Source organism: Squalius cephalus (genome assembly GCF_949319135.1).
Source record: "Squalius cephalus genome assembly, chromosome: 10".
NCBI lineage: Eukaryota > Metazoa > Chordata > Actinopteri > Cypriniformes > Leuciscidae > Squalius > Squalius cephalus.
The window spans coordinates 4,834,484-4,859,594 of record NC_137131.1 but is presented as its reverse complement, the minus strand read 5'-3'; the positions used below and the strand labels follow the sequence as shown (position 1 = coordinate 4,859,594).

At 35.5% G+C, this 25,111-nt stretch overlaps 1 protein-coding gene across 2 annotated transcripts in view; it reads left to right on the top strand.

The window, feature by feature from the left end:
- The window catches only part of ripor3 (RIPOR family member 3), a 41,744-nt gene extending 17,630 nt beyond the window's left edge, over window positions 1–24,114 (top strand). For both annotated transcript variants that reach the window (XM_079884475.1, XM_079884476.1), the window contains exons 2-23: window positions 233–341; window positions 5,562–5,711; window positions 5,803–5,881; window positions 6,019–6,042; window positions 6,143–6,196; window positions 6,297–6,446; window positions 6,698–6,761; window positions 6,857–6,900; window positions 7,766–7,891; window positions 8,785–8,930; window positions 11,913–12,042; window positions 12,518–12,730; window positions 13,587–13,967; window positions 15,234–15,370; window positions 16,160–16,361; window positions 16,475–16,604; window positions 16,875–17,030; window positions 18,237–18,395; window positions 18,603–18,805; window positions 20,821–20,904; window positions 21,453–21,543; window positions 23,770–24,114. In XM_079884475.1, coding sequence (XP_079740601.1) covers window positions 244–341; window positions 5,562–5,711; window positions 5,803–5,881; window positions 6,019–6,042; window positions 6,143–6,196; window positions 6,297–6,446; window positions 6,698–6,761; window positions 6,857–6,900; window positions 7,766–7,891; window positions 8,785–8,930; window positions 11,913–12,042; window positions 12,518–12,730; window positions 13,587–13,967; window positions 15,234–15,370; window positions 16,160–16,361; window positions 16,475–16,604; window positions 16,875–17,030; window positions 18,237–18,395; window positions 18,603–18,805; window positions 20,821–20,904; window positions 21,453–21,543; window positions 23,770–23,867 — 2,919 coding nt within the window. In that variant the 5' untranslated portion in view covers window positions 233–243 and the 3' untranslated portion in view covers window positions 23,868–24,114. The remainder of the gene's footprint in view (window positions 1–232; window positions 342–5,561; window positions 5,712–5,802; window positions 5,882–6,018; window positions 6,043–6,142; window positions 6,197–6,296; window positions 6,447–6,697; window positions 6,762–6,856; window positions 6,901–7,765; window positions 7,892–8,784; window positions 8,931–11,912; window positions 12,043–12,517; window positions 12,731–13,586; window positions 13,968–15,233; window positions 15,371–16,159; window positions 16,362–16,474; window positions 16,605–16,874; window positions 17,031–18,236; window positions 18,396–18,602; window positions 18,806–20,820; window positions 20,905–21,452; window positions 21,544–23,769) is intronic.
- Window positions 24,115–25,111: the final 997 nt, after the last annotated feature.

The following is a 25,111-nucleotide window of genomic DNA, read 5'->3' as shown; positions in this document are numbered from 1 at the left end:
GCTAAGATTTTCTGAGCAGTTGCCAGGGTGTTGCTAAGGTGTTTTGCGTTTAGATGTGTGGTTTGCGTTGCCATGCAGATGATAATGTGTTCTATTTGTGAGTGTGTTGCTTTTTGGTTGCGGGTGGTTGCCAAGGTGTTGCTATGCAGTTGCTAATATGTTCTAGGCTAAGCTATGACTCTAACAAAAAGCAGATTTCTAACAGTTTTTCTTGTGTTTGTGTTTGTTGTAGGCGGGGGCGAGATGTCAGTAAAGCTGAAGTTTGATTGTCCGGCTGACGGCGGCATGGTACAGCGGAGCCGCTCCTTCACTGGAGTAAACGCACTCGGTGGCCGGAGAAGGTAAGCGAGGATTGTTTGTGTTTAAGACAAGATGATGTGTTGTTACCATCTGTGTCAGATTGTATTACTTGACTTTTCTTAAGATAAATGTCCTCAAAGCAGGGGCCATGGAAGCTCACGAAAAGCATGACTCTTGTTCACTGGAATTTATGAAATGAGGACATCTTGGGGAGGTTTCAAAATGTTGCACAAAACTTTTGTGAGGAGTCTGAATCTTTTCTGCAATAAGGCCATGCATGTTGTTGTTAATAAACTAAACTATTTAGTTAATAAACTAATACTAATAAAAATCTGCAATTTACAGTAGGCCTAATTAAAATTAAGCTGAAATAGAATATGAAAAATTACTTTTTCTGAGGAAAAACTAACAAATAAAAAATTAAAGTTGAACTACTAATATTATTAAAACTGAAGTGAAAATAAAGTTAAATAGAACAGAAGTATAAAAAACAAAATTACAAAAGCACAAATTACTAAAACCTTCACTAGAGTTAAAAATAAAAGCATTGTACTTTTCTAAACAGCATTTTTTAATGAATCGTAAATATATTTCACTCAGTACTAAAAAGTTGTAGTTCATCTTTAAAATGACCTATTTTATCCAATATGTTTCTGTTATGCACTTATTTAAAGAACTACAGTCCCGTGAAGCATTGTGACCAGCATAATTAAATAAAAAACGGTAGAGAATTATGAAACTACTCATTTACAGATGTTGATTGTATGTATAAAAACTACATTTTAAGTTTATTGCAAAATATGAATATATTGCATATAGCGTATAGGGAGATCGACTCGATTCCGTCATTCGCAGTGCTTCATGGGAGTGGGCGGAACTAAAGAACTATTTTGGAGCGTGTTGCTTTTTCCGACTCTGATTGGTGTAATTTTCTGTACAGCATCATGGGTAATGTAGTTTTTCACCAAGAATTCCACTGTTAAACTAGCCTGGAAATCCAGACCTAAATCTGAAAGATGAATGGTCTGGCATCGACTAATGAAACTCGGCCAGCTCGAGGGGCACCAAGCATGCATTTGAAAATCTCACTGCACGCAATTGGATAACACTACGACCAATCACAACAATAAACCCCATACGCTTAGCTACCAGCGGAGCTAACTGGTAGATTATACTCTTACCGTATCCAGTCGGCAAAACAGCAAAAACGTCCTTCTTGCAAAGGAACGATTCGAGCGGCATCTTCTGTTTCTGTTTTAGATAAAAAGCCAAGTCTAACTCGTTCATTGTAGCGGCCAAAGCCATTTCAAACAACTGGTGTTCATCCATAGCCATCTTGCAATGTTAACTTATGACTTCGACGTCACAGCGCTGTCGTCATCTGTTTAGCTCGCCTCTGGCCCGCCTATATCAGATAACCTGATGTGATTGGTGCTGCTCAGATCAAGGGGCATATTTAATGAGCATCATTACTAGACACCAGAGTAAATTCGCTGAGCAAATTCAACTTGTGCTCTCGCGAGAACTCTGGATTACCAGGGTACTGTTAATCACGATAATTAAAAAAATAACCTGAAATAATGCAGGCTGAATTTTCAGCAGAAGCAAATATAATGGATAAATAACCTCTTAGCTTACAGTAGTTCTGTCTTTAAAGGTTCATAAGTTATAATTCAAAATAAATTTTCTTATGAAGAAAATTAATTGAATTTTGACCCAACTGTTGCACTCTGTTGATGTTCTAAATCAGTCACAGGCTCCATCTCAGTTAGGATGCTTTGTAGGGCAGCTTACTAGGTTTTGAAGCTTAGCTTATATCGGATGTGGCTTACAGTTTTTCTTTGATTGCTTATAGTTCTAATTCGGCATTCCACACAATCTGAAACATAAACAAGCTTGAGTTATTATGTAACAGCAATAGTTATTTCAAGAACCAAAGGTCCTGAGAGGATGCACGGTTCGGATTCAAATACAAGCATCCTCTGTGAGCAGTGTGACAGCTTACATAAGTAAACACAGCTGTGTGTATGTGTGTGCATTTGTTTAAGTTTTTATTTTGTCACAATAGCATTACATTCCTGCATTCCCGTCCAAGTAAAAGACTGAAACTAAATGATTGCAGACAAAGGCCAAAACAACTTCAGAGACGTATCCGCCTGCTTCCAATTTGTAAACTCTTTATTATATGGCAGAAGCTTCACAAAACTGCATTGTGAGAAAATGCTTTTTAAGCATATTCAAAATATGAATCAATGCTGTCAGCTACAATCCTGTTAAGATCATGGATTTACAGTTATAAAGAAACAGATTAAACAACTCTTTTGGCTTTTGTACAGTGAGTAAATTGAATACGGTTAATTTTTTTTGAAAACATTTTTTAAAAATCAGGCAATATCTTCAGAATGAGGCCTGACTGACCTCTGACTGATATTTCTTTTATTTATTTTTTATCATTTAATTATTTATATGTTAAAAAAAACCATAACCCAGATTTCTGTAACCTACATAAAGATAGATTTAGATCATTTCCATTATTTTAAGTAGGTCCTATTAGTAACTAACACAAGTATTATTATTATTGGAAGAAGCAGGGGGTTGCATAAAAACAAATACCTTTGAGATTAATGAATACCCCAGAACATGTTTAATAGATTAACTTTAATAAATGTGTTCTATTTTTCCAATTCTGTCCAATTCTGTAGTTTTGTTTAACCTTCATTGGTAGTTGGGCGATCAGTAGTCAAATGAGCACTGGATATAAACAATTTTATGTCGATGAACATGAAAAATGACCAGATTACTTTTCTTGAGACTGTGTACAACCTCTTTGGGTAGTGACTAATTTATGTAAGCAAAACTTGTATTAATTAGGCTACATTACAGTGGCTGTATTACACCAGTCCTAACCAGATGCGATAACATTCCAGAAACAAGCAATTTGTTTGTTCTCACCAGACGCAACGTGACTACGAGATGCGACAAAATCAATCAAAAATCACAGCCAATCAGAAGAGCGTGTGTGGCAGGCTTTCTTGGCAAGCGCAATGCACTCTTAACTAAATGGATAAGGAAGGATATAATCAAATTTTTTAATATTACACCATTTTAACAACATTAAAAATAAAAAAAGTTTTTGTATAGCCCCATTAAGTAAGTTGTTTTCCACTGAAAGTCTGCTGTTACACTCACATAAATAGTTTTAAAAATACACCAAAAGAGAAAGTATTGAGAATCAAGCTCTTAATGAGAAAAAAGGTGTTACTTGTGTCATTGTCCGCTGAGGGACCTCGAGTTACAGCGAGTTACAGATGTCAGTGATGGAGCCAGGAAGGAATATACTGATGTGAGAGAGCCAAAGCTTGTGTTATTGGTGGTGACCCCCAGAGCAGCGCAGAGGAATGCCTTCCCTAAGAGAGTTTATTGACATTGTCATTGAGTCATTGAGTTTGAATGCTGTGTAAGCATACACTGTCAGAACATCGCTGAAATATGTAGATTATATTGTGGGTGTAACTAAAATGGGATGTGAGGATTAAATTCAGAATATAAAAACATACACTACTGTTCAAAAGTTTGGAATTGCTAAAACAAATGTTGTTTTTGGAAAGAAATCGATATTTCTGTTGACCAAAGTAGTGTTTAATTTACCAAAAATACATTCAAAAACATTATTAATGTTCGAAATTATTATAGTTTGAAATAACCACAATGTGATCATGAAAACCATCATTTTCAGTGGCCGACACTGTTTTGGGAAAGCATTCTAATGTGAGAATCTGTTCTTATTCTCCTGGCCAACTGAAACCTTTGTGTTACTTAATGAAGTGTGGAAATGGCAATGCAGTCTTTTTTCGGTTTTTGAATTATTACATGCACTTGTGAAGTTCAGCTAGGCCTATGTGTTCAGAAATGGCCAAAATAAATAAATTTCTCTATAAATTGATTATTCAGCTCATTTAAATTCCCCCTGTAGTCAATCATTTCATCCCTTAAAACTCACCCTTGATCACCAAAATGACTTATTTAAACGTGTTTTTCTTGAAGAAAAAAATTTGTCATGCCTTAAAATAGCTTGAATGTAACTCTATTACCCTTGCCTTCACGATTCTATCAATATGCAAATGAGCCCTGCCTCCACTCACTCACGGCAGCTCAGAGATCCACTCGTTGACGATCACACGTTGACATGATTGGTTACAAGGTAGTTTGTGGTGTCAGAAACACCAGTGTTTTCAAACCGTGTTGTTGAGACTGTCTTTGGTTCACTGCACTCAGCAATGGTGTTGACTTGTGAATTTGCACATGGTTTGCCTTAAAGCATATTAAAAAACACCACAGAGACATAAACAACATTTAAAAGCTTGATTTTCACCACAGGGGGATTTTAAGAGATGAAGGTGGTTCTTGAGGGTGTCCAGCTTTATCTAAAATAGAAAGCAAAATGGATTTAATCTGGACAGAGGGAACAACCAAAATGCACAACAATAAAGTTGAAGGAAAAGGCAAAATGCAAATCAAATAGGCAGAAACACATAAAGGTTTGGATAGTACATGATTAGACAGGATTATTATGGATGGATAAATCTAAGAACAGTTTGATCTGTGATAAGTGTCTTAAAATTAAATCACACTTATAGTGTGCAGAAAGCATAATGATAAACAGATTTGATAAACAAAGCATCTGAAGAATACAGTATTTATTTGGAACAAAAAGGCATTTGTAACATTATAACTGTCTTTATTGTCATTTTTATGAATTATTGAATTGCACATTGATTTAATAGTGATTTCAAATTTTGAATTGTTGTACACCACCAATAAAAAGTTTGGAGTCTGTAAGATTTTTTAATGTTTTTGAAAGAAGTCTCTTATGCTCACCACTGCATTTACTTGATCAAAAATACAGTAAAAACAGTAATATTGTGAATTATTATTATTATTTAAAATAAATGTATATATCTTAAAATGTAATTTATTCCTCTGATGATCAAAGCTGACTTTTCAGCATCATTACTCCAGTCTTCAGTGTCACATGATCCTTCAGAAATCATTCTATTATGCTGATTTGATGAATAGAAAGAACAGCATTAGAAATAGAAATGTCTTAGAGCAATATAAATGTCTTACTGTCTGTTTTCATAAATTGAATCTGCCTTTGTTCTATAAAAGTATTAATATCTTTTAAAAAAAACTTTTGGACAATAGTGTATATAAGTGCATATCTTTTTTCGCCATCTTGACTATTCCATCTCACCCTGCAGACTTTCCTCGGCTCGTAGCTCTCTCCGCACAAAAGTCATAGCAGGGAAATCTCCCAGAATTCCCTCTTCGGGTCGGGTGGGAGGCAGCGTCTGGGGGCAACAGCCTGAGCAGGTGGACAGAATCTTCCAGGCATTGAGGAAAGGGCTCAAGTATGTGCAGTCATCGTAGTAGAGTAATGAAGCCATTTGTGGACCGCACACACTAGTCTTGTGAATGTTAATGACATCTCATCCTGTATAGGGACTACTTGGAAAACCATCAAACAGAGCTGGACTTCCTGTCATCCCAGCAGAGAGACACAAAGAGGAACTCCAGACTGGTGAGACTTTGTACTGAGAATAACTTCAACTAGTCCTAATCCAGCTTTTTCATGTAGTATTATTATTATCATTATTTATTTTTACATAGTTTTTAAAGTAAATATAAAATAATACATAACTATTCTTCATTCCTCAGGGTTTTTTCTATGACCTGGAAAAGGTACGTTGTCATTAACAAATGTTAATATTCAATCATTTGAGTGTTTTGTCAAAAATGGTTACAAAATGTAAGATTTTTATGCCCTGCTTGCTAACAACAGGAGATACGAGCCTTAGAAAGATACATACGACGCTTAGAGTTTCAGATTAGTAAGGTAACACAACCTAAAAATACTCATTTAATTTGATTGTATATGAACACTGGTCAGATTTGTTAAGATTAAACCTGTATTGTGTGAATGTGGATGTCAACAGGTCGAAGAGCTGTACGAGTCGTACTGTATCCAGTGGCGGCTGTGCCAAGGCGCTTTGAACATGAAGAGAGCGTTCTCTCTGTCCCCGTCTTCACGACAGTCTCGAGAGAGTTTACTGGAGCTGAACCGTAACCACAGACACAGCCTGGAGGTAAAGCCTGTCTTGGACAGCATACACACACAACAAACTATAAGTAAGCCATTTGTGTGGTCATTTTCCCAACAAGCGTAAACACTGTGGGTCGGTGGCTCTTCCAAAACATCCCGACCAGCCCAACATAACAAAACAGGCTTAACCACAGTCCGCTTTTCCTTTGTTTACGAATTATATCTAACCAGTGTGTTGATGAAAAATAACCTATAATGTAAATTCAAACATCTCACACTCATCTCTACCTGCAGGACATGTGTGCAATGGAAGGAGAACTGGAAATCTTGCTGGGAGAGCTACAAATCAAAATGAAAGGTACATACACAGCACTTCACATATGCAGGAATTTGAGTTTCAGATGAACGTTGGTCTCCTAAACATCTAATATTTTCTCTCTTTTGCTGAGGCAGGGTTGATAGGTTTTGCCCGGCTTTGTCCTGGAGATCAGTATGAGGTGAGGAGGTTTAACCCAACATCCTGTTGCTGGACCAGTTACTGTTGTTATACACTTAAAGGGATAGTTCACACAAAAATTATAGTTCTGTCATCATTTACGCACCCTCATATGTCAGCACGCTGCTATTTTCCAGTGAAAATGAATGATGGGGCATTGATGGTCTCCCAAACTGACAAAAAAGCACCATAAAAATATATGACTGAAAGAAAGAAAGTCATACGGGTTTTGAACGCCATGAGGGTGAGTAAATAATCACAGAACTATCACTTTAATACACAAAAGCAAAAAAGGCATTTGACCCTTAGCATTTGACCCTAAAACATCACTCTTAATCCAAGACTCGGTGTCTTATCAGCCTATGAAAGACACAAATGAGTTATGGTGCTTTTAAGTTAAAATATTAGGCAGAAATGACATATTTCACCAGCTATTCGATTACATTTTTAAGGCCATGTTTCCAGTGACTTCATGCACAATGGAATGTGGTCACAGGAGCCATCGACTGGCTGATGCACAAGACCACACATTCACACGCAGTCGCCCCAAAAAGTATTTGGAAAATTTAGATGATGCATGAATTTCATTGTGTTGGATATCAAAATAAATGCAAAGAATTTTGCTAGACATAAGAGAAAGTAATTCTTAATGGTTGTATGAAGTTCGCCACATTAACTATGGACGTGTTCATGTAACTATAAATCTTTTACAACAATTTTCAACATTCTTTCTTGATTTTGAACAGACATTTTTTTCATTTAAAACCTAACAAACATTTCTTTTGCTAAATGTTTTGCTTGTAAAGTGTGCTCGTGATATTTTTCTTTAATAATAATGCCACTTGGTTTGATATTTTGTTATATAGGTGTTGATCCGGCTGGGCCGTCAGAGATGGAGGATCAGAGGGCGAATCCAGACGGATGACCGACAGCTGTGGGACGAAGAAGAGATGGTCTTCCTCCCTCACATCCATGGGCACTTTGAGATCAAGGTGAGCTCGTCCACGTATACTCACGCTCACACCTGCGCAAATACCACTTCCTGTCAGGGTCGTCTGTGGGGGTTGTGATGACAGAAGGTTCCAGGGCTTTTGTCCATATACTGTTTGTTAGATCTAAATAGAAGAAACCGCCCACAGACCCCCTGAGAGAGAATGATAGAGATGTTTAACAGACTGCCTGAAGCTTTTTGGACCAGTGTAACAATGCTTATAAAAGGTTTGGTTGTCTGAAATGAATTCCATCCCTGAAAATACAGACATGGAGCCAAACTAATTCAGATGAAAATTATGATTTCCTCTTTCTGTTCTCTTAAACCCTCGTCACTCAAAGAAGTGTGCTGTTACTTTTCTAAGTGATTTGACTTACTATTTTTGTCTGATCAATGATGAAATGGGCAAAAAATCCCCTAAACTAGTAAGCAACCACACAGCAACACTCTACATAGAAACTCGCTGATATGCATTAAAGGGATAGTTGACTTTAAAATGATAATTCTGTCATCCTTTACTCACCCTCAAGTTGTGTATGAATTTCTTCTGCTGAACACAAAGGAAGATATTTTGAAGAATGTCAGTAACCAAACAGTTAACTGGAACCATTGACTTCCATAGTAGGAAAAAAAAATACTATTGAAGTCAATGGTTGCAGTTAACTGTTTGGTTACTGACATTCTTCAAAATATCTTCCTTTGTGTTCAGCAGAAGAAAGAAATTCATACAGGTTTGAAACAACTTGAGGGTGAGTAAAGGATGACAGAATTTTCATTTTAAAGTCAACTATCCCTTTAAGCTGATGAAGATGCTTCAAATGATATCATGGTTTTATCATGGTACTTTTTGACACTGTTAATGCATGTTACACTGTGCGGTCTCTTGTCCTGTAGGTAACAGAGGTCAAGGGGTTGAGCTCTATCCTGGTCGGTATGGTAACGTGCCGGAGTGCAGATTTTTTCACAGCACGGCCACAGATGATGGTTGTGGACATAACAGAACTGGGAACCATCAAGCTACAGCTAGAGGTGGTTTGGAAGTAAGTGCATGCGTGGAATTTACAAGACAGACAAACTTTTATGAAATGCTAAAAATGCTACTTAAAAAGTGAATGACAATGGGCACTTTAAGACATTATTGATCAGGTTTAATATCAGTGACACCAAACTATTGACTTTTACACACTTCTTGTGAAAGTTTGGGTTCAGTACTTTTTTATGTTATTTTTTAAATCAATACTTTTATATAGCAAGGGTTAGAGCTGCATGATTCTGGATAAAGTGAGAAGTGTGTTTTTTTGTTTGTTTTTTTTTACTAAAATGACGTCATTTATTGGAGGTTCTGACAAATTAAGTGCTGCAGTCTATTTAAAAATGCTTAATTAATTTCAATGAATTATTTTTAAAAAATGACTCAATTGACTGACTCACTCATAAAGACTTCGCTTGTTACATTACTAGATGAATCAGCGTTTTTGAACAAACCTCTTGAATGAATGATTCAATGACAAATCTTTTTTTATAATAACAGTCACTTTTCGCCACCTACTGGTGTAACGATGTAATTGATATAATCGTTATTTTAAGCACCAAGTTACTTTCAAAAGGTATTTTACTCTATTTGGATTGCTTCTGACAATCATTGTTTAGATCCGAACTATAAACTTTTATCCCAGTACGTCTGTGATAATATGAATATTTTGTAACAGAAATAATGATACCGTGTGGCTGAAAAGACTGTTTGGGAAGCTGTTTCATATACATGACCACTGCTCTCTCTGGTCAGTGGCAGCGCCAACGCAGATCTGAATGTTCTCTGTAATTTTGTCAAAGGTTTAATAGACACAGACTAATCTTTGTCAAGTAGGAATAAGATTGCGCCGGTGTTTGAATCGAGAAAGTGATCTTTTAATGATTAATCATGCAGCTCTAGCAAGGGTTCATTAAATTGATCAAAATTAACAGTAAAGACTTTTTCATTTTAACTTTTAAACAATGTTCATTTGAGCTTTCTATTCATCAAAGAATCCAGAAAAAATGTATCAGGGTTTCCACAAAAATAAGAAATGTTTCTTGAGCAGCAAATCATCATATTAGAATGATTTCTAAAGGATCATGTGACACTGAAGACTGGAGTAATGGTGCTGAAAATTCAGCTTTGTATCAACTAAATATATCAACGGATACCAGCCACTGTTACAGCGAGGTTACCATTCGTAGGGATAGCTCAGATGCCTTGACAGCACACTTGATGGATAATTTAATGTTCTAACATCTGGATTTCACAAACATGTCAAATACATTAAGAGTGCTATTCACAGAATATTTTAGACCACTTTTTCATGTAATTGAGTCAACAAGACACTGATCCCGCACACAAACACACCCCCTGTAAAGTACGGCTTTGCTATCAGCTAACACACACCAGCTGTGGAAGAACAGCTGACTGCAGAGAGATGGATAAATAGTCCATCACTACCCCATCCCTCTCACACACACCGATCGAATTACATTGGTTTTTACACAGTCCAGGTGGAAACGATTTTTCATAGCCTCTTTTTTACAGCGTCACTAAATTAAACACATCTCACAGCCTGTTCAGCATCTCCTTGCTTTACTGTGTGTGTGTGTGTGTGTGTGTGTGTGTGTGTGTGTGTGTGTGTGTGTGTGTGTGTGTGTGTGTGTGTGTGTGTGTGTGTGTGTGTGTGTGTGTGTGTGTGTGTGTGTGTGTGTGTGTGTTCACACAGTTCACTGCTGTCACCTCATTTTCTTTGGTTCTGCTTAGTCTCTTTTCACAGTGTCACTCTTCATCAACCAGTGATGACAAACACACACTGCCACTCCACACATCATGGGTAATAATGTTTTGAGTAAAATCGTGAAAGTCAAAAAAGAAAAAAAACATTGTTTAGAACAAAAGAAAACTATGTTTAGACATAACATCAGTCTCCATTTAGTATCAAAATTCAGTTGGAAAGTCAGATTACAATGGTTAGATTTTGAGTGCTAAACATTCTGACAAAGTAATTTAATGGGAAATTATTTAATCTTAAAAAGTCAAGATACATAAAACACCTAGAGATAATATTTAACAATATAATTAACAATATATAACTAACTAAATAACTAATTATATACACTACCATCAGAAGTTTGGGGTCAGTAAGATTTTTTTATCTTTTTGAAAGAAGTCTCTTTTGCTCTCCAAAGCTATGTTTATTTGTACAATAAAAACTGTAAAATTGTGAAATATTATTAAAGTTTAAAAGAACTATGTAACAATAAATAATATAATTTATTCCAATAATGGCAAAGCATCATCTTCAGCATCATATTTAGTGTCACATGATCTTTCCGAAATTATTTTAACATTTCTTATCGGTGTTGAAAATAGTTTTGCTGCTTCATATTTCTGTGGAAACCATGATACCGTTTTTCAGGATTATTTGAAGAATGGAAAGTTCAGAAGAACAGCATTTAATTGAAACAGAAATTTTTTGCAACATTATAAATGTCTTTTCTTACACTTTTGATCAATTTAATGCATCCTTGCTGAATAAAAGTATCATATAAAATAAATCTTTTGTACATTTTTGTATATTTTTTAAAAACAGATTAAAAGTGTAACTTAAAGCATTTTGAACATCAGTTAGTAGTTTATTGTTGGGTGCAAGTAAGTATAGGAGTTTCAGGGAGGTTGAATTATGCTTAAGGACAGGAGTGGGATTATGGGTAAGGTTATGTTTAAGGTTTGAGGTGGGGTTATGTGTAAGGCTATGGTTAAGGTGGGAGGTTGAGGTCACACCTACAATTGTGACTATACGGGTAACAACTAGCTAGATCTGTAGTTAGCTCTAAACACAATGGACATTCCAGTTTAAATCCAAACACCCAATATTTAATCCTTCTGCATTCTGTTTACTGTTCGTGCCTTTTCAGAAAATAATTATTTTGGACATCCAAGTGCACCAGAGTCCATTTTTCTTGACAGTTTCTTGTTCCCTCACTTTTTCTTCCTTTAGTCCATTTGATAGCTCTGAGGTGAGGCCTCTCACAGCGTCCGCCAGCCGCCAGTCCATCCACAGCAGAAAGGGATCCGTATATAGCTGGACACCTCCCAACACACCCAGTTTCACTGAGAAATACTTTCTAGTGAGTTTGTGACCTACAACCACACATACACACACTCCCAGCATGACCACTCACAAAGACTTAAAGGTGAAGTGTGTAATTTTCGAAGCTAAAATATTTTCTCCTATCTTGGTTTAATATGCAGAGACAACGATAACTGAAGCCAGGTGTGCACTGTGAGACTTTATCTGTGCTTTTTGATTGTTATGTGACAGATAGAACAATGTGACCCAAGTGAGATCTTGGGTGAAAGCCAATGCAGACTGTGCAACAAAAAAAATCCTCATTTTGACATCCTCAAGTTGAAATGGGGCAACACAAACCCAAACAAGATTTTTGCTGATGTTGGAAAGGTTTAGTCTGGAGTTTGTCGTCATTGGACAAAAAAGACGCTAATTATGCAGAAATTACCCACTTCACCCTCATTAAACTCTTGTCTTTGCCCTGAAGAGCTTAAATGGCATCACGTGATTTGATCTGTGTTTTTATGCTGTAGTCTATGATGCGTCAGATACAGGATGCAGATGGCTCTTTTTCCATTGGCTCGCGTGAATCTAGGGGTGTGTCTCTACTCAGCTACCTTGCTGACTCCACCCAGGCACTTAGTCCTCCTGCCTATGAGAAGACAAGAAACCCGCCACTCACACACCTCCCTGTTCTTGACACTAAGTTACAGGATGATGATCTATCAAAGACGCCCACAGAAGATGTATGAATTGATAGTTTTTTGTTTTTGTTTATATATATACTGTGTGTGTGTGTATATATATATATATATATATATATATATATAGTGCTGTCAAAAAGATTAATTGCATCTAACATACGTTTTTGTTTACATATTATATGTGTATATATTATTATATTTATGTTATATGTGTGTGTGTCATTGTGTGCGTGTCTGTGTATATATGCATATACACCTAAAATATATATATATATATATATATATATATATATATACATATACACACACACACACACACGCATATATTTATATATATATATATATATATATATATATATATATATATATATATATATATACTGTACATATATATATATATATATATATATATATATATATGCGTGTGTGTGTGTGTATATATGTATATCATTGTATATAAATCACTTTTTGCTTTTGGTGGATTTTTTGTAATATACATATTTTAAATATTAAATATTTTAGATATTAAATATAAAAAAATGTCATAATATAATATTACTGTATTTTTCAAATTTGTATTATTATAAGCAATAACCAATTTTATAATAAAATAAATCATTATACATTTTTCATTATTGCTGCTTGGCCCCTAATGATTTTAGTATATTGTTTTACATTTTTATTATTATTATTAGCAATAACCAATTTTATAATAAAATAAAAATCTTTATTGTAATTTTTTTATTATATATTTGTTTTAAAATTACATGAATGTTTTTTAATGTTTGATATATAAAGAAAACATCTGTTAAGATATTTAACAATTTAAAAAATAAAAAAGCTAAACAGTTGCGAAAAAAAATATTCAGAAATGACTTCTTTCCATTGATAACCCTAGGCAGAGGAGAGTGTGGAATGGCCCTCGGAGACTGACACAGCTTCCCCCAGTCCTGCAGGCAGTAAGCGAGACTCCATATTCCTCTTCCACCGCTACAGCACGCCTGACATCCTCAAGCAGAATGGAGAGGTGAGCCCTAGCACAGGTGAAGGAGACGCTCAAGAGACGCCGGCTGCTGAAGAGGAGACCACGTTCAAGCAGGGACTTGAAGACAGACTTGCACTAAAGGACAGAAAAGCAGGCAAAGCACAGAAGAGAGCCGTGGCTAAGAGAGTTGGTTCACTGCTAGAGGAACTGAATAAAGAGCTGGAGGAAACAAGCAATGTAGAGACGTTAAAGAAACTAGATCTGCAGATACGCCAACTCAGTCAGGTCTTGAAGGTGAGATCGGTGGATTGATGGACTAGTAGAGTCATTTAAAAAAAAAAAAATTATAGATGGATGTGTAAATGTGTAAAAACATATCCGGGACATGTTTCACCCCAAAATCAAAAGAAGGATTTTTTTTTTAATTACGCCTTTTATTTTATTTTTTATTTTAAAGTTGTAAAGCAAATAGGCATATTTTAGGACCATATTTATATATTTTGTTAAATACATATTTTAAATGATTTTTATTACCTTTATTTATATATATATATATATATATATATATATATATATACAGTACAGGCCAAAAGTTTGGACACATTACTATTTTTAATGTTTTTGAAAGAAGTTTCTTCTGCTCATCAAGCCTGCATTTATTTGATCAAAAATACAGAAAAAAATGTAATATTGTGATATATTATTACAATTTAAAATAATTGGTTTTCAATTTATTATACTTTAAATTATCATTTATTTCGGTGATGCAAAGCTGAATTTTCAGGATCATTACTCCAGTCTTCAGTGTCACATGTGACATCCAGTCAATCACATGATCCTTTAGAAATCATTCTAATGTTCTGATTTATTATGAGTGTTGGAAACAGTTCTGCTGCCTAATATATTTGATGAATAAAAGGTTAAAAAGAACTGCATTTATTCAAAATAAAACAATTTTTTTTTAATATAAATCTTCTTTATTATCACTTTTTATCAATTTAACACATCCTTGCTGAATAAAATTATTGATTTATTTTAAAAAAAATAAAGAAAAAAATTACTGACCCCAAATTACTGACCAGTGGTGTATATTGTTGTTATAAAAGATTTCTATCTTGAAAACATTTGCTTCTTTTTTTTTCTTTTCTTTTTTCTTTTTCTTTTTTTTATTCATCAAAGTATCCTAAAAAAGTATCACAGGTTATGAAAAAATATTAAGCAGCAGAACTGTTTCCAACTTTGATAATGAATCATCATATTAGAATGATTTCTAAAGGATCATGTGATAGACTGGAGTAATGATCCTGAAAATTCAGCTTTGCATCACAGAAATAAACGATAATTTAAAGTATAATAATTTGAAATCCAATTATTTTAAATTGTAATAATATATCACAATATAATTTTTTCTTTCTGTATTTTTGATCAAATAAATGTAGGCTTGATGAGCAGAAGAAACTTCTTTCAAAAACATTAAAAATAGTAATGTGTCCAAACTTTTGGCCTGTACTGTATATGCTGTTGTCTCATTGACATGTTTTTCATCTTTCCTGATGTTAGAAGGACCTCGACCCTTTACAGATGCCCTCACTAGCAGTAGAGGAAGAGGAAGTGCTGGGCAGTTTCGACTTCCTCTCTGCTGATTGTAATGAAGATGAAATCTCATGTACGGGCAGCATCAGACTCGGGTACACTGGGTAAGTCAACACATGTTTAGCTGGGCTGTCCAAGTGAATCCCATAAAGAAATGGCAAAACAATTGCCACAAATTCAAGAAACAAAAAATAAAGAACTTGAAGGGCTAAAGTAGCTTTTTTTCTCATTACAGAGGTGGGAATGGTACTAAAAATAGTTTTAATTTTTTTATTGGGGGGGGGGGGATACAAGATACAAGGGTGAGAGTTTAAATGGCAAATCTATTGGTGCAAAGAAAGATTTTGATCTTCAGCATTGGTCCGACCATATGGGCCAGTGAATACAAGTCTGTATAAATGCATACAAAAAAGGAACGTTGCTGTGCTAACATGTTAAATTAAGACTTAAAGTGCCATCTTGTGGACGAAGTGGAGAAATGCATGAAATGTGCATTCTCACATTTATTTCTCAGGCAAAGGTCAGATGCCTTTGCATATTATTTTATGTTATTAACAATCACATATTTAAATAAGATATTATGTTTAATTTACCTTTGCATGGATATCATGATATTCCACAACTTTTTTTGCATATAAAATTTTAAATCTATTACCTTTTATAGGTTTCAGAAAAAAATAAATACAAAATTTCTATCTTTATAATAATTAAATTATAAAAATAATAATTTAATTATTAATAATCAAATAATTTAGGCAAGGCAGGTTTATTTATATTGCACATTTTATACACAATGGTGATTCAAAGTGCTTTAAATTTGCTTAAATATATAAATTGCTCTGTGTATGTATTTAAGGCCAAACTTTATTTGATTTGATTTGATTTGATTTCAGGATTGGTTCATTTAATGAGAACAGCCTGAAAAGCGTGGGTCTGTTATCTCAGGATAAGAACTCTCCATCCTCTGAGGCCATAGGTGAAGCGCAGGTCAGACAGCGAGGAGACGGTACAGTAAAGCCGTCACTCAGTACAGGAGTCTACAGTCTGGATCAAGCTCTTGAAAGCCACCTCAGTGTGTGTGTAGTGCTGCTGAGGGTGAGGAATCAGTCTCATTAGACCAGTGTTGATTAATCACACACTAATCATTATGTAGGCTATTGTTACTTTGTGTAAGTGTGTGCGTAAGCTCAAGTTCTGTCTCCTCCCAGGCACTGAAGCATTCTGACTCCGATCTTGTGCGTGAAGACATCATGGAGGAACTGTCACGCCAAGTTGACGTGCTGGAAAAAATCGGTGCTCTGGCGCAGAGGATGATAGATGAAATCTCAGTGACAGAGCGTAAGTCTTGCAAAATACCAGGCCTTGAATGAGATAGCTCTCCTTAGATCCTAACAATTGAGATTTATAGATTTCCCACAAACACTAATGCTAACCATTAGTTTATGATTGATTGTGGCACATTTCCGTTCCCATACCATCTAAGGGTAACACTAGAATATGTAATGTAGGCTATGACTGTTACTTTATACAGTTGGCGGTCACAGGCTCTTCCCCGTGTCAATGTGAAGCGCTGTATATGCATTAGTCATGTGTGTGGATGTGTCTCAGTGTTGGCCAGAGCTCCTAAGGGGATTGAAGTATTTTGGAAGGACTGCAGCGAGAGTGATTCGCCTTTCTGCTGCCCTGCGGATGGTTTTCTCAGGACACTGCGCAAACATTACATCCACAAAGTCAAAGCCAAACAGCCAGGCCAGACTGATGCAGGTGCAGATGTTCTCTTCTAATGTTCCTTACAAATGTAATCCACAAACTTCTGAAATAAAAAAATACCCTAGGCAGATTGGAATGAAATAAAATAATAATGTTACAGTATATATTCTATTCTTTCTTGAGAATCTCATTCACAAAAATATTGTACTCATTTCTGCAGGATATTTCTATTCTATTCTATTTTTTGAAATAGTATTTTTTTAATTTTTAAATAATTTAAAAAGCTATGTATAAATAATTCGATAAAAAAACGAAATAATACTTAATTGTCCTTGAAATAATCTTTGTATAATAAAATAAATGTATATTCTTGTCCCTTCGAATTTAATAAATAATTTTCAAACAACGGAAATCCCTCAATTTGTAAAAAAAATATCTTATCATCTGTATATATCTATATCTATATATAATAATATATATAGAATAATTGCATATAATTTTATAGGATAATTTACTATAATAGTATATTTTTTTAGATATTTCTATTATATAAAAGATATTTCTATTCTATTCATTGTATCTTAGTATGGAAGCTTGTTTCCGCCACTGAATAATAAATAAATAATAATAATTGCGACTTGTTACCTCACAATTCTGACTTTTTTTCTCACAATTTCGATATATCAAGTCAGAATTGTGACTTTTTTTCTCAGAATTGCGAGATATGAAGTCAGAATTGTAAGAAATAAAGTCGCAATTCTGAGAAATAAAGTCACAATTGGGAGATATAAAGTTGCAATTCTGAGAAATAAAGTCGCAATTGCGAGATATAAAGTCGCAATTATCTTTTAAAATGTTTTATTTTGTGGCGGAAACAAGCTTCCATATCTTAGAATTAAGATCTCTTCGAAATAATACTTAATTGTCTTTGAAATAATTTAATAAACGAATGTAAATGTATATAAAGTAAATGTATGGTTTATTAATTGTCATTTATTTCATTTTCAAAGAACTAAAATATCTAATATTTTATTATATATAAAATAATTGTATATATTTTATTTTACTATATTACTATTATTATTATATTTAGTGTTTCATCAGAATTAATAATTCTTAAACTAGCATCCAATAATTTGTAAAATAATAAATCTATTTTGTGTTGTCTGTTCTATTTTACTGTTCCTTTAGAATGTCATCCTCACACTACTGAACTAGTCATCTAAAGTACAGATGTTTGTGTTTTCTTTGGTCCTGCAGTGTTCAGTCAGTTGCTGTATCAGGTGCAGTGCAGCTGTATGATGGCGTCTGTGACTCTGTGCACTACAGACCGAGTGACTGTGTTTCAGCTCTTAGTCTACCTCAACAGATGGAGTATAAGTGACTTTGGGGAGCACGTCTCTCTCCTCTCTAAAGAAGGTAACAGCACAGAGTGTTTGCAGACACATCTCACTTTAGGATGCAAACGTCACAGAAACTAGGCTTAAATACAGATGCTTGTGTCCTCGATGGTTCCCTGCGAGTTTACTGATTTCAGCATCAATCAGTCAACCTCAAGGATTCTTCCCATTAGATCTCATTAAGAGACTTCCCCCTGTCTTTCTCCCTCGGATCGGCTTGCTGCAGTGTATCTGATAGCCTGTCTGGAGAGTCCCAAGAGGAGGCGAGCTCTGCAAAAGCTGAAAGGGAAGCGCATCTCTGAGCTGCAGCCGACAGGACGAGTCCTCCAGCTCCTGGCCAAGCTACAGACAGACGCCAATCACAAGGTGTCTTCAGCGGCCTCGTCCTGCCTCAGCAGAGCCTCGCGCTCCAAATCCTTCAGGACAAAGGTAGAAGAAGCCTGAAGGCCTGTTCACATCATGGATGATAATGAGATAGTATTAAAAATTATTCTAAATCTAAAAATATTAAAGCTGAGTCCGCACCACAACTTTTACGAAAATGGCAGATTGTTGGAATCACTTTCAAAATATATTTTTTTACAGCTAATCAAAATCCATCCTACTTTAAATAGCTTGAGCATTTAATGTGGCAGACCGCACACGCTTATAATACACAGAATGTTGTTGTGTGTTGGTGTGGACGCTAATATAGGTAAATCTTCATACAACCCCAAATCAGAAAAAGTTGGGACACTGTACAAATTGTGAGTAAAAAAGGAATGGAATAATTTACAAATCTCATAAACTTATATTTTATTCACAATAGAATATAGATAACATATCAAATGTTGAAAGTGAGACATTTTGAAATGTCATGCCAAATATTGGCTCATTTTGGATTTCATGAGAGCTACACATTCCAAAAAAGTTGGGACAGGTAGCAATAAGAGGCCGGAAAAGTTAAATGTACATATAAGGAACAGCTGGAGGACCAATTTGCAACTTATTAGGTCAACTGGCAACATGATTGGGTATAAAAAGAGCCTCTCAGAGTGGCAGTGTCTCTCAGAAGTCAAGATGGGCAGAGGATCACCAATTCCCCCAATGCTGCGGCGAAAAATAGTGGAGCAATATCAGAAAGGAGTTTCTCAGAGAAAAATTGCAAAGAGTTTGAAGTTATCATCATCTACAGTGCATAATATCATCCAAAGATTCAGAGAATCTGGAACAATCTCAGTGCGTAAGGGTCAAGGCCGGAAAACCATACTGGATGTGTGATCTTCGGGCCCTTAGACGGCACTGCATCACATACAGGAACGTTACTGTAATGGAAATCACAACATGGGCTCAGGAATACTTCCAGAAAACATTGTCGGAGAACACAATCCACCGTGCCATTCGCCGTAGCCAGCTAAAACTCTATAGGTCAAAAAAGAAGCCATATCTAAACAGGATCTAGAAGCGCAGGTGTTTTCTCTGGGCCAAGGCTCATTAAAAATAGACTGTGGCAAAGTGGAAAACTGTTCTGTGGTCAGACGAATCAAAATTTGAAGTTCTTTTTGGAAAACTGGGACGCCATGTCATCCAGACTAAAGAGGACAAGGACAACCCAAGTTGTTATCAGTGCTCAGTTCAGAAGCCTGCATCTCTGATGGTATGGGGTTGCATGAGTGCGTGTGGCATGGGCAGCTTACACATCTGGAAAGGCACCATCAATGCTGAAAGGTATATCCAAGTTCTAGAACAACATATGCTCCCATCCAGACATCGTCTCTTTCAGGGAAGACCTTGCATTTTCCAACATGACAATGCCAGACCATATACTGCATCAATTACAATATCATGCCTGCGCAGAAGAAGGATCCGGGTACTGAAATGGCCAGCCTGCAGTCCAGATCTTTCACCCATAGAAACATTTGGTGCATCATAAAGAGGAAGATGCAACAAAGAAGACCTAAGACAGTTGAGCAACTAGAAGCCTGTAATAGACAAGACTGGGACAACATTCCTATTCCTAAACTTGAGCAACTTGTCTCCTCAGTCCCCAGAAGTTTGCAGACTGTTATAAAAAGAAGAGGGGATGCCCCACAGTGGTAAACATGGCCTTGTCCCAACTTTTTTGGAATGTGTTGCTCTCATGAAATCCAAAATGAGCCAATATTTGGCATGACATTTCAAAATGTCTCACTTTCAACATTTGATATGTTATCTATATTCTATTGTGAATAAAATATAAGTTTATGAGATTTGTAAATTATTCCATTCCTTTTTTACTCACAATTTGTAGTGTCCCAACTTTTTCTGATTTGGGGTTGTAGTTATCGTTGGTGTGAATGGGCCTTATCTTGCTATCAAACACAAATACTACTTCATAAAGCTATCTTTCTTATTGTTATCTAATGTAATCACATTTAAGCATTTTTAAGTGTGGATTATGTGATATAGTTGTGTGGCTTTTATAGGCAGTGGTTCACTACACAGACCTGTTGAAAAACAGCAACACACACGTGCGGCATGAGGCCTGTCTGGCTCTGAAAAGTCTGAAGGTAGATTTTTTACTTTTTACCTTTTACTGCTGTTGATATTTATGATGCAATCAAAAGTGACACTTGAGACATTTATAATGTCATTTTGAAAATCCTGTTCTTTTGAATTTTCTATCCATCAAAGAACTGAAATCACTTTTCCCCAAAAAAATTATGAAGCAGCACAACTGTGTTCAACATTGATAATAATAATAAATGTTTCTTGAGCAGAAAATCAGCATATTAGAATGATTTCTGAAGAAACTGGAGTAATGATGCTGAAAATTCAGCTTTGCGTCACAGGAATAAATTACATTTTAATATGTATTCAAATACAAAACAGTTATTTTAAATTGAAATAATATTTCACAATATTACTGTTTTTGCTGTACTAAAAAAAAAAAAAAAAAAATGCAGGCTTGATGAGTATAAGAGACTTCTTTCAAAAAAATGTAAAAATCCTACAAACTCTAAATTTTGAATGTTAGAGAATATGCATTTGTGTGATGAGTTTTGTGTGTATTATTTGAGATGATCAGTTGAGATGAAGAGGTTTTGTGTTTTCTCAGGCCTCAGAGAGTGCAGAGCATGTAGCTGAGCTGTGGCGCTCCACGGACGAAGACCTGAGGAACGCCGCACGAGAGACCGTACTGTCCTTTGGTACGTGACCCTTAAGCTGTAATTACTGCTGTATTTCTCACTCTATCAGCACATACATACGCTTGCTTTACTCAGTCAGTCAGTTAGCTATGTTTCCATCCATAGTTGTGAATTTAACTTGTGTGCTAAATTTGGAATATCGCATAAAACATTTGCGAATAAAGCAGCATTTCCATCCCAAGTGTTCAAGAGAACAAAACATCACTTCATGGGAAATTGGCAGAAAATATTATCTGTAATAAAAATTGAAGTTGCTGCAATGTGAGAAGCCCCTGTGGCTCTTTTTTCACAAATTATAAATGACTTGCACCTTGGAGCACGCAGACGAAAGCAATGAACGCCGTCATGTTCAGATGCCTTATGTTTGTGTATGCAATCATTTGAGACAGTTCTGGGAAGTTATTATACCAAATCATATTGATGACATTAATCTGTAAAGCAGTTCTGCAAAAAAACGATGTCATCGTCCAGCTCAGTTCAGTTCTCATTCAACTGCGTCAGTACAGTCAGATCAATAATTGTTATAATATTGTTGAATATTAAGTGTCCCCAACTGAGCAAGCCAGAGGCGACAGAGGCAAGGAACCCAAACTCCATCAGGTGACAGAATGGAGAAACCAGGCTCAGTCTAGTTCTCCTCTGGCCAACGAACAAACACGGTGTGATTATGATTCAGGCTCCATCACAAGTCAGAATTCATCATAGCATTCAAATATTCATCTAGTTCCCTTTGCTTAAAGATCGGATTCATCACGCCAGAATGGAGTCGAAACTGTCCATAGGGTCTGTGTGGAGGACCTGTCTGGTTCTTGTGGTCTCTGCTGAGGATCTGTGCCGATGGCTGTCGTGTCGATGAGGCCTTCACAGGGGAGTGTCTAGTAGACAGAATCTCTGCTGACATTCAGGGATGTGTTGTGGTCGTGTCTAGATGCAGGTCCACCATCTGATCTGGATATGGACCAGATCCGGCTGACTACGGTAACCTCGGGATAAGGATGAGGCTGACAGACTAATATTAGCGTAGATGCCATTCTTCTTACGATGTAACAAGTACATCGGGTGTTCTAGGAAGTGTTCCCGGTTCCGGCTGGCCTAATTCCAGCAGCCTAACAATCCTTTAACGGATGTGAATTATAGAAATGTGATAATGTGTATGCCAGGATAAAGAGATGTGTTTTAAGTCTAGATCTAAACTGACAGAGAGTGTCTACCGAACAAGGAAGACTGTTCCAGAGTTTGGATGCTAAATAGGAAAAGAGCTCGCTCAAGTACTGAGGAGCTAAACCATTTAGTGCTTTGTAAGTAATTAGCAAGATTTTAAAATGTATACAATGTTTAATAGGGACCAAATGTAGTGTTGACAGAACCGGGCTTATATGGTCGTACTTCCTGTTTCTGGTAAGAACTCTAGCTAATGCGTTTTGGACCAGCTGGAGCAGGGCAACCAGCCAGAGCATTACAATAATCTAGCCTTGAGGTCGTGAACGCATGAACTAACTCTGCGTTTGTCATTAAGAGCATGTGTCGTAATTTAGAAATATTTTTAAGATGGAAAAATGTGGTTTTACAGATGTTGGAAATAAGATTGGTATCAAAGAGCACACGCAGGTTCCTAACTGACGACGAAGACTTGACAGAACATCCATCAAGTGTTAGACAGTATTCTAGGTTATTACATGCAGAGTTTTTGGTCCAATTTTTTTTATATCAACTATGCATTCCTTTAATTTTGTGAATTGGTAAGTTTTGTCAGGGTGCAAAGAAATATAGAGCTGAGTATCATCAGCATAACAGTGAAAACGCCATTTTATCCAATCACATCCTCTGTTGAGGCAGTCATGTGAGTTTTTTGTTTCGCATCAAGGGAGATTTATTCAGTAAATGTGTTTCCATTGTAGTTTATGTCAATGTCTTCTTACCGCATTAAAAAATGATCTGCCTCAATTGAGCTCATACGTTTTTATGGGGATTTTTTTAATTTTAGCGTTTCCATCCAGTTTTTTTTTTTTTTTTTATGCGATAAAAAGTTTATATTTTTTATGAGCATTTTCATAATAAGTTTCTTTTCATTCACAGGGAATCATATATGTTCACACAAGTGCTTATCTTCTTTTAAATGACATGTAATTTATCCCCATACTACATATTAGACTTCTTGTAAAGTGCAGAGGTGCCGTCACCGTTGTTTTGTGTTGTTTCCCAGACTGAGCCCTTGTTCTTTCTTAGGTAAGAAAGGTCACATGGCATTCCAGCGCATGGATCAGATCTATGAGCTACAGGACGAGGCTTACAAGAACCTGGAAACAGAAATCACAATCTTATAGGACGATCACAAACTCAATCTGTTACCTGATTGGATGGTGCTGAGAGACTGCGAGGTTTTGATTGAATACGTCCCATCTGTGTGTACACATATTGCCAAGTATTTAATATGCAGTTTTATTATTTTCTTTTTATGTAATTTTAATTTTTAATTATAAGTGAAATATTTATAAATAAACTGTCTTCTATATTTCATATGTATCAAAATGAGTAAACATGAAAAATATTGATAATAAATGTACATAAGAGAACTTCTGACTTGTTCAATTACTGTGTCAACCCACTATAACAACTTCCCCATAATAAGCAACCCAAAATCAAATGATTAATATGCTCACATCTCCAAACATCAACAGTTTGGATTAGTTAACATAAAATTGTCTGTAACACTTTTCCATTTATAACATTAGTTAACATATTTCTAAAGAATTTACTGATCTTAATTCATATTCATTTAAACATTTGCTAATATATTATTAAAATAAAAGGTTCTGTCAATGTAATAGACCTGAGCTGACATCAATTATAATGAATAGTTGTATTTTTATCAAGTAACGATATAGTGATAGTTAATGTAATGTATCTTACCAAACTGTCTTCTACATTCCCAAGCAATCCATTCCATGTCAAGGTTTTTCATCATACTAGGATGAGTGGCACAATATTTTACAAAAAAGCACAATCTCACAAATGGAGCTCATTCTTCACATCAAAAAAAAAAAAAAGTATTTTGTATAAAGGAAATGTAAAAAAATTCAGGCTTTGTTACTTTCATGGTAATTAAGCACATTTTCCCCATCAAATTCTCATATCTGTAAAATAATTATGAAATTATATTTTATAATTATTTTACAGTAATGCGAATTTGATGGGGAAAATATGCTTAATTACCATGAGTGTCTTTTTTTCTTCTGAGGTAAAATATGACTTGAACCTTTCTTGACTTTATTTTTTAATGCAAATTTTCAAGGCGAGAACAGAATATTTCAGAATATGACAAATAATAAACAAACTCTATAACAAACTATAAATTTCAATTTGATAGAATTTTATTGACAATTTAAAAACATCTGTATGAATAAACCCTTTACCTAGTGAGCAGGGGCCTATACCATGAAGCCGGTTTAAGTGGCTAGGATATGTTTCAGTTTAGTTTGCACCAACCCTGGCTTTTAGGCACCATGAAAGTGGTTTCGCTTTTAGCAGTGTTCATCACCATAACTTACGCTCCATGGCTAACCTGGTC